This window comes from Brugia malayi, assembly GCF_000002995.4.
Source record: "Brugia malayi strain FR3 genome assembly, contig: Bm_v4_Chr4_scaffold_001, whole genome shotgun sequence".
Lineage (NCBI taxonomy): Eukaryota > Metazoa > Nematoda > Chromadorea > Rhabditida > Onchocercidae > Brugia > Brugia malayi.
In genome coordinates, this window is record NW_025062478.1 from 8,060,374 (window position 1) to 8,070,861 (window position 10,488).

The 10,488-nt window shown below is 32.3% G+C and overlaps 3 protein-coding genes across 3 annotated transcripts; 1 reads left to right on the forward strand and 2 right to left on the reverse strand.

Annotated features, from left to right (window-relative positions):
* Positions 1-414: 414 nt before the first annotated feature.
* On the forward strand, positions 415-1,025 carry Bm1439 (Uncharacterized protein; the record flags this gene model as incomplete). The annotated part of the gene is made up of 3 exons (XM_043082084.1): positions 415-469; positions 557-627; positions 810-1,025. 3 exons carry the CDS (start codon positions 415-417, stop codon positions 1,023-1,025), a joined length of 342 nt encoding a protein of 113 aa, XP_042938018.1.
* Positions 1,026-1,946: 921 nt separating this feature from the next.
* Bma-lmtr-3 (uncharacterized protein) lies at positions 1,947-2,977 on the reverse strand (the record flags this gene model as incomplete). Its single annotated transcript, XM_001901579.2, has 3 exons — positions 1,947-2,100; positions 2,434-2,536; positions 2,866-2,977. The coding sequence occupies 3 exons, from the start codon at positions 2,975-2,977 to the stop codon at positions 1,947-1,949; spliced, it is 369 nt and encodes a 122-aa protein (XP_001901614.1).
* A 1,578-nt stretch (positions 2,978-4,555) lies between these two features.
* Positions 4,556-8,648, reverse strand: Bma-peli-1 (Uncharacterized protein; the record flags this gene model as incomplete). Its single annotated transcript, XM_043082085.1, has 11 exons — positions 4,556-4,688; positions 4,909-5,126; positions 5,351-5,459; positions 5,558-5,652; positions 5,772-5,915; positions 6,401-6,496; positions 6,696-6,895; positions 7,233-7,308; positions 7,676-7,777; positions 7,905-8,049; positions 8,434-8,648. The coding sequence occupies 11 exons, from the start codon at positions 8,646-8,648 to the stop codon at positions 4,556-4,558; spliced, it is 1,533 nt and encodes a 510-aa protein (XP_042938019.1).
* Between the last annotated feature and the right edge of the window lie 1,840 nt (positions 8,649-10,488).

The following is a 10,488-nucleotide window of genomic DNA, read 5'->3' on the forward strand; positions in this document are numbered from 1 at the left end:
GTTTGGGAAAGTGTTGTACGTTCCCAATCATGAAGTTCCCGCACTTAATTTAATTTAGAATTAATTAAAATGTCAATATCAAATGCTGCTATAATTTGAATAAAGCTAACCATGTTATTTTACCCTGCATTTTAAATTCCTGAATTTTATTTGTTAGAAATAAAAATAATCATCTCTCGTCACGGCAGTCTCAAGAAACAATCCCATTTTTGAAATTTCACTTTTCTTTTTAAACGAATTACACCAGATATCATGTTCAACTTAATTACATTCCTGTTATTCTTGGTAACAAAGAATTGCAGCAAATTGCAGTTTTTTTTAGCTGTAGTAATTTTAAGAAGTATAACTATTTAATTAATTGATTGGATTAAAAGAAATATACATTCTTGGTTATTTAATAAAGTTTCCATTACTATGGTTGGTGTTTTTTACTTTGTTTCGCATAAAGCTCAGTTGTTTTTGCTATCTGGTCCTTTACTGATTCAAGAGGTCATGTATAAAATTCGAGTGAAATAATATAACCAAAAAAGTGGATGCCATTGACAAACTGAATTAGAAAGGATAGGCTTGTGGTTTCGATCCCTCAATGCAAGTCCAAAAAGAGCTTGCAATTCTGCAATATTTTTGGTAAGCAGAATGCACTATGTCATTTGCTTTATCATATTGGCTTCTGTATTTATTTTCAACTCCAAAAGATCTATTCTCATTCTGATCCATCGAATGTCTACTGACAAAAGTACTTCATTTCTTATTTGAATATTTAGTGAAAGTTACGAGATGATGTTTAACCTCAGAAAAAAATCATTCAGGATCTCGGTCAAAACGCGGAAGATCATATGGGAATGTTTGTGTGGCGTGAAGTCTCTGTCGATGGTGATATCTACAATATAAGGGAAACGAGGTCTTCAACAAAACGGGGGGAGTTGTTGGCGGGTGAAACCAATCATTTCCAGCCTCAAATTCATAATCCACTGAAATCACTGACAGGACTTGGAAATTTGATTTATAGAGTGAAACATTTTTGATTGATAAGGATGACACAAAAATATATTATTTGCAGATAATGGAAAAATGTGTTAATGCATAAGAAGTTTAAGATAAAGAGGTATTGGCAAATTTTCAGTAAAGTATAATGTCGCCTTATCATTCGATGTTTATTCGTCAGTTTTGTGTAGCACAAATAAAAGTAAGTTAACCAATGTTCAAAATAGTAAATTGTTACAGGCAAAACATGCCTTACCGAAAAACTAAAATGAGGTTTCTTTGACAAAAAATTTTCTGGAAAGCGAAATAATACAGTGCTGAGGACTTTTTATTCTTTTAGTATTGCAAGAAAAAAAGACACGATTTAATACATAAATAGAAGTGTCCTTCATTAGAATTTTATTCATATTGATATGTCTTGTATTCAAACACCCATTCGATCTTAAATGAACTTGGTGTTAGCAGCTTTTGAATAAAATTCAGAAATTTAGAGGTGAAATCAAAATAAGAGTAATCAAAAAACAAACCTAGTCAACTACTCCTTGAGATCTTTATAAAATTTGTGAAAACTTTGATTTCTTTAATCAGATAAGAACATAATCATTACAATGAAAATTTATGAAAATCAGCAACTTCTTACAAAACTGTTAAAAAATTGTATCTCTAAGAATTTGCATAGCTGGCTGGAAATAGTACACAGTACTAAAGAAATTGCATTAATTACGAAAATTTAATCTTGTAGATCTGTCACTTAGAGAAAGTTCCACATTGTAGCAGTAAGTATGCAGTCAATAATTGTGCTAAATTTTAATTGTCGGAAAAACGAATAACTGTCAGGCAAAACACCGACAGACTTTAATGTCTCAACAAACTGTGCATTGCAATTCATTTTGAATTTACAACAAACTATAAGGAATACTATAAGTACATTCTAATAAAAAGTAAATATACTGGAATCAGAATCAGTGTAAACCAGCTGCACTTGCAATTTCCTTGATAATAGATTTCAGCGCATGCCTAAGATTTCGTAGTGTACCAAGAGAAGCTTCAGAACTTGCAATAATGATTACAAAGAATGAGCTGATTTGAAGCATTACTAGAGTTGTCGATTCATAACTATAAACATAAGATAATATCTTATTGAAACGGTAATATTTTGATAAATGGAGATAAGTCACAAATTTCAGCAAAAGTAAATCAAAATTTTTCTGAATCTTTAAAGTCCCTTAAAAAAATTAATCCTTAAAAAATTAATGAGCCGAATTTGTAAAGGCAAATGGACCACTATGAAGAAGTTTAACAAAATGTGATAAAATATGCCTTTTTTATTATGATTTTTCAGAAGAAAAATTTTGCCGATTTCTTAATTTAAAAAAATTTATTCAGTTTAAAAAATTCTAATGTCTTATCCTACGAAGTTTAACAGAAAAAATAAAATAAAATGTATACCAGAAAATTGCTGATTTTTGTTCGCCAAGATTCAACTTTGGTATCTGTTCCATCGTTATCTGATTACTGTTGATAAGTTGCATTCGATTTCGTAGATCTTCTTCTATAAATAAATTTAAAAAATCATTAAAAATTAGATTTTCCTTTGCAATTAAAGTAGGTGAAAATCATACCAGAATATTTTCTTATTCTAAAAGGGTGACAATAGCACCTAAGAAAAGGATAAATTCAATGGAGAATATAGAAATTTGATGCATTTATTGCAAATAGCGGGACTGGAAGATGCCATCAGAGAAAAAAAAATCGGTTTAGAGTGTAAAAAAGATGAGAAAAATCATACCGTAGGAAATATTGCAAAAAATTTAATTTAACTTTAACAATGTTAGAGACATTAAATTAAGGATTAAATAAAGGAAAAAGTAAAAATCATACCGCCTAACTCGTTTACACCAATAATCGGTATACCTTCCTTATCAGTGATGAAGATATGCTGCACACCCTGCGTACTCAACAATAATTTTTGCAACGATTTCGTTATTTCCATTGCTCAGTCCTTCATCTGAAAGAATTCTAAAAGTATAATCAAAAAAAAATCTATATCATCAACAGCACAACCAGTATCAATTAGAGCATAAAGACACAACTCAGTACAGTTCGGAGATGTAATACATCCCGTTTTTGTCCGTTTTGTTTAAAGCTAACTAAAAAGGAATTTACGAATCACCAGAAGAACGAAGGTCTCCTTTATTGAGCTAAAAGATATTAATCCTAAGAAACTTTCTAACCACAGGTAACAAAAGTATTACAAGTTTTTTTTTTTTTTTTTTGTCCGTCGTAGTAACAACAGTAACAGCAACACGAAACTTTAAGTCGTTGGTAACCATAATCGTATAATCGTGGTACGTCCCAAACGTAACAAAGAATATGGTTCTGCAACTCCTCGTTCTTACTTCCAAACGAAGACTACTGTGCAGATCTTTTCTATTCCCGCTTTATTTGCTTCTTTTATTTCAAATCCTTTCTCATTTCTCATCCAATGGTTTCTCCCGCCATCTTCACTTTCAAAAAGCTCTTTATAAAATTAAGGAGAACTCAGAACTTTGTCGAGTCGAGTTTATTCCTTATATTTCTAGTAAGCATGTTGAAATTCATCCAATTAAAAGGTATCATGAAGCTTTTATGAAATGCTTAAAGTCCAAAGTCAAGAATAACATCCAAAATGTAAAATTTAATTGTAGCAAGCGAGTAAAATTAGAAAAAGGCTTTAATTGAAAATTAACCACATGTTTCGATGTCATTATTTACAAACAAAACAAAAATTCACCACATCTAAACCTTGTCAAAAAAACATAATTTGTACAGCATGACAAATGCCCGAAAATACAAGTTACACTTGACTGATTAAGAAAGAAATGAAAAGATAAAAATGATAGAAATGGAAGTGGAAAAAGTGTGAAACTGGTTTTACCTATTCTTTTTGCATCACTCTCGTTAGCTTACCACCAGCTAACCATTGAATGGAAAACAATCTATTCAGCAACCCACATTAAATTGGTTGGATAGTGACTATGAAATTTTATGAATCACTAATCGGCATTTCATTTCAAATAGCGACATTCAGGCCTTCAAAGTTTAGAAAAACTTCACTGATCAGATTAAAGGAGAAAGGAAATAAAGTAAAACACAGCAAATATGTATAACGAATAATCTTTCCTGATGCACAACTAGGTAAAGCATGATGAATTTCTCATAAAACATTTAATTTTTCGATTAAATAAATTCGCAGTTACACAACAACAAAAATAGTGATAATAACACGATAATAAAACATTCTCAGGTTCTTGCTTGTATCTAATATTAAAAACACATTAGCAAATATTACATGTAAGAAACTAAATTAAAAATGTTGCAAAAGAACCTCTTTTCGTGACCAGATAATGTTCTGCTTATCCGTCCCAAACACTTAGAGTTAAAAAATACAAGTCATTAATTACAACAAATCTGAAAGCTTCGGAAGTTATTCTCGCTTGCTGAGGCTATAATCGGCGAAGGAAAGGGAAAAAAGAACTACAGAGAAATAACTGAGATCCTAAATACTATAAGCTATTTCTGTATTCAAGGATTACGAATCAGAGCAATGATCCTGGAAAATAAGTCTAACATATGGTTTATCCATTGATAACAGTGATGTACAAAATGGACATACTGGATGAAAACTGCTAGTGCCATGCGGCAAGGGAATGCGAGACCAATACCTATAAGAAACCGAATTAATTCTGGGATTTAACTTCCCATTATTATTTGAACTTACAAAGAAATTCGACAAGATGCATATTTTTCGTTCAACTACTGAATTAAATAAATGAAATATCTAACTTATAAAAGCAACAGAAATATTTGATATATATGATGAATGAAATCTCGAAGATTTATAATATATTTTGACAAAAATTCAAAAAAATTTGAACTAATCACCTCACAGTGGATAGTGAAGCAACATGTCCACATGGATTGAAAGCATAGTCCAGTGTATCCGAATCAAGATGGAATGCTGATTCCATTCCCATAACTAGCTGAATTATTTTAGAAGAATCCACCAAACATATAGGGCATTTATACAAAATCCCGCTCTCACTTTTATCATTTTTGCCCCATGCATGCTTGCCTTGTACATGGCCGCAATTAAGATAGACCTAAAACTGATAACTGTTCAAACATAAAGCAAAATATTCATTTTGAAATAATTTACGAAACGAAATGTATTTTGAACTAAAAAAAATGTCTAAGATAAACTGCTCTACAATCTAGAATTCTTAATCAGTATAAATTAGAAACTGCTTACTGGTAAATATTGGAAATTTTTTCATCAACAAATAATAAAGCAAGGGCAGAAAGTTTCATTATAAAAATAGCATACATATGGTTGTCTGGAAGAACCATAACTTTTTGCTGACTTTTTCCTTGGGATAATAAGGGTATTCAGATTTACTGGACATTGTGGCTTTCCAGCATTAATTTCATTAAGCCTGGAAATTTTCAAAAAATAGAAAAAAGCCTCGACATGCCCAAAAACTACTAGCCAAAATTCATTTTAAATTTGATTTCCAAAAATGATTAAATCTACCTTGACTCAAGCTCACTTCGGCACGGACTCTTCGTCAGTCCTTCAGCCGTCCTCCATAAAAGTGTAGCACCGCAGAGATCAATCAATGTCCCATCCTGGAAATCAAGTAACTGAAATTTTTTTAACACTTTCATTATTTATTTCGAACATGTCAGAAATTTGTCAAATCTAACTCATAAATTTGAGAAATCAGCATTTTTACAATTTCATATACCTGTAATTCATTGGTTTCACCCGCCAACAACTCCCCCCGTTTTGTTGAAGACCTCGTTTCCCTTATATTGTAGATATCACCATCGACAGAGACTTCACGCCACACAAACATTCCCATATGATCTTCCGCGTTTTGACCGAGATCCTGAATGATTTTTTTCTGAGGTTAAACATCATCTCGTAACTTTCACTAAATATTCAAATAAGAAATGAAGTACTTTTGTCAGTAGACATTCGATGGATCAGAATGAGAATAGATCTTTTGGAGTTGAAAATAAATACAGAAGCCAATATGATAAAGCAAATGACATAGTGCATTCTGCTTACCAAAAATATTGCAGAATTGCAAGCTCTTTTTGGACTTGCATTGAGGGATCGAAACCACAAGCCTATCCTTTCTAATTCAGTTTGTCAATGGCATCCACTTTTTTGGTTATATTATTTCACTCGAATTTTATACATGACCTCTTGAATCAGTAAAGGACCAGATAGCAAAAACAACTGAGCTTTATGCGAAACAAAGTAAAAAACACCAACCATAGTAATGGAAACTTTATTAAATAACCAAGAATGTATATTTTTAATCCAATGGTTATAAAAATACTGTAATAAGGCGAGAAGTTATTGTACCTGTCTTTGCATGATATTTGGTTGCAAAATAAGAATACCATTTGTTGTAAGACCATCAATTTCGCCATCATATTTTGTCCACTTTGTTGCCTTTTCCTGCAACTTATTTTTAGAAATTAACAGGAACACCGGGAACGTAAAATTAGGCTCAACGTAGATTTTTAATGCAATTAGTTTATAAAGAAAATTAGTTTGCAAAAAATTCAGTAAATGATTTTCCACATGACGGTATATAGCAGTTTTCAGAAATAAAAGGAAAAGGGCTATATTTTTGAAACTAGAGAAGAAAACATACTCCGAGAAAAATGTTTCTGGAACTGTCAAATCCAGCAGCATATAAAAAAGCTCGATGAGGATAGTCACGGTTAATTTGTATCCGACAGGCGTAACGACTAATAGTTGAAGATATTGGTCGCTGGATATTGCATCGTGGATTTTTTCCAACTCCAAAATGATCAATAACACCATTGTCCGATCCATGTATGTTGTGAACTCCTGAATCACTTTCCCTTTAAGTTTATTGTGAAATTAATGATATTTCAGAAGCTCTGTTTTCAATGTTAACTGATGAATTTTCATAGGAAATAATTGGATGGATGACGAATAAATCATTCAAGTTCAGACCATCACCTCAATGGTTAGCAATTATTCATTCATACTTTTTTCGTAGACCAAAAAGTTTTCTACTACAAGTAAGTCATGCCTGCATAACCCGTTGTGTTAGCTCGATAATGAAAAAGTTGTGTAATTAACAGCCAGAAAAGATTAATGCGCACTGCTTGTGACAATCACTCATGATCCGGCTTGCAACAAATAGTGCTGAAAAAATAACCTGGGTAAAGGGCGTTTGCAGCAAGCCATGTATCCACAACAGTAAAATCTATTTGCTCTTCGGAAGAGCGACCAATCTGAAAGAAGAATTCTAGAATTGCCAAATGTTTTTTTTCTTTCTCTTACCATTAGCATTTGGAGAAAATTGTTATGAATTAAGACATTACGCTCCTTTCTACCTTGAACAAGCTATGATATCCTCGATACAAAATGAATTATTATTAAAACAACGACGTCTGTAAAAATGAAGATCAGTAAACTTCAGTTTGGTTTGAAAAAAGAACTGATCTTAATTTCAGCTTAATTTTTGTTTAATTCCGAGAATTTGAGAAGACACTCGGGAGAAATTTAGGATGAAAAAAAAATACAAAAATCAGAAACATATTTAATGTTTAATATCTTACCCAAATACGGGAAGCAAAAAATGATTTAGGTTGTAATTACCTGAAACATATCCTTATAAGGATCAGGGCTATATTCTACAAGAACTGTATGATTACGATTATAAGAATACGACACAACGTGCCGTGAAGCATCGCGCACTACCTGAAAGGATTTTTATGCTTTAAATTAATAAGACTGAACGATGTAAAAATCAACAGCTCATAAAAATGATTTGCAGGACATCATTATTTTTAGTGATAATTTTCTTGACAATTTTAAAACACGATACCTGACTTTGTGATGGCGGGATGCTAACCGAAATGCTTTGATCCTTTTTAATACCGTTACCCATTAATCGTTTGCGTAGGATCATTTTTGAGCGATGTTTGCGGCCTTGAGCATAAGTGCTACTGCTTTCAAGCGTCCCATTATAACTATAAAAACAAAATATCAACTAATTTTACTACTCGCCATTATTTAACAATAATAAAAGAATGAAATGTCTAAATCATCTCAACAAATATTCAACATAATGCAGAAAATTAAGATTTTCTACAACTCGGAATGAATTATATGAAAATAATTCCAAATATAATGTTAATAGTACCATTCTCTGCTTAATGAAGTAAGTCCTTCGTAGTACTTTTAAGGACTCACGAAAATAATATCAAAATTTCTGTTAAATGAAACGAAAACTAAGGTCATCAGGACACTTGGAACACTGTATTTCCTTGTGGCACATAATTGCAACTACTTTCACTTGTTTTGTGAAAGTAGTTCATAATGTCAGCTATAAAAGCGTATTGTTTAATACTTACCCAAGCAAAACTAATTTACCATAAACACAACCAATGCTATCTTCAAGGGGCATAATTGTCACATCAGCATTTTTCAGAGTGTCATCCTTGTCATATGAAATGATTGAGTCTTCTTTAGCCATGGATCGTGCTTCCATTATGTAAATGAAATTACAAAGGATGTTGGCACTACTTCGGTAGCAGCACCACTGCGTAAATAAGATGTCAGCATGCATCAGACATTACCATATATCTTTGCTGCATTTTGTGTATTGAAATCTGAAATTTACATATATGGTCCTTATTCCAACACAAGTTTCAAAAGTTTCCAGGCAATCAATTCTCGAAATAAAAAAGCAGATGAAAGCATGGAAGGATCTAAGGACAATGATTTGACAGTGTGAAACTGTGACACTCATCAAACTGTCGAATCGCTTAGTTCACACAATGACTAATAAATACGCATATAATTCCCCATAAAATCATATGAACAATACTCACAATTCTCGACGTCTGTCGCGAACTGGAAACGGCCCTGCCGGTCATTTTGACTTCTGAAGTGGCAAAGGTCGTTTTATCCTGTGACATTTCGTGGCAATCTCCCCCACTCTACTACTATTTACATATTGACCCTGCTGTTTACAGATAGGCCTAATACATCCTTATCCTTATTCTCACCTAATTTTCTGTCCACTCTTCTTTCATTCTTTGTCTTTAACCTTCATTAAGATATGTCGTTCACCTTTGGTCCTTGGTCTTTGCTAAGGGTGCACTGTTTCCTTTGGATTTTGCTAGAAGAGCATCATTCATTAAATGAGAAATGTGCCTAAATCTAATGAAGCTATATTGTGAATTCTAAATGAAGTTGCAGGAAGGAACCTTTGTGGACAATGGCTATTTGAATGAATGAACGATGGGAGTGTTATTCAAAAGATGCTGGTTAAACTAAAATTTCCCTTTCATAATATTCATCGACGCATACAAGAACTGCGCAGTGAGCAACACCAAAAGGTCACATCTGTCATAGGCTCTCGGTTTATTTGCATTTTTGACACCAAAACAGTTTAACATATTCATCAAAATTCCCTCATCAGTTTCGAGTCACATATTAAAAATTTGAGATTTTGAATTTAAATTCATCAAGGAATCAAATACAATGTACAATTTTTCCTGCTGTAGTAATACTGGTTATTACCAGAATTCAGTTAGTATTGAACTTATAAGTGTCTCTAAATTTAATTATCATTAAGGCATAGATACTTAGATCCATCCATAGTACTGTACTCCTTCGAATGTTGTTATGAGTATTGATCAACACTGATTATCGTATTAATTTCTGTAAAATCTTCCATTATAGGGCTGATCGATAATTAATATCTGAGATATGCGAAAAAACAAAAACAGAAATTAGATCCTTCACTTGAATCATAAAATTAAATAAATTAGGGATAATGACATGACTGTCCTTTGTGACAGATAGCTGAATGAATGAAATTGAAATGAGCGGTAGGGAAAAAGGGAGAGAGAGAGAGGGAGAGAGAAGGGAAGGAAGAGAGAGAGAGGGAAAGAAAGAGAGACTTCTAATGAAAGCATTCGTAGAACGAATTAAATAAATAGATCAGTTGAATGTAAACAAGCAGGAAATTTCATAAATCGATCTCGTGAAATGGGGACATTCCGTATTTATTGTGTGCTTAATCCTTCATGCTGCGCTACCTACTTCGAGATACATTTTTAAATATTAAGTATATATAATATATTCATTATTTGATAAACAGTGGATCAAATGATTGATCAGACCACTTGCTGTGTCACGATTTACTGATGAAGGACACATAGCTTATATGCTAACAGCTAAACTATTATTATATGTGAAGGATACCACCTTTTTTACTGTGTTGCTTTTTAAGGTCATTATAAGTTTTCTGTTTGGAATAGAGCTGCTCATAAGTTTATGGATTCAATTTTATGTAAAAGAAGATGAAATTCAATAGCAAGATTGTAATATCAGTAATAATCAGCAATTTTTAAAAGTTCGAAAAAGAACACGATAGGATGGAAATCAACATGGAGAAA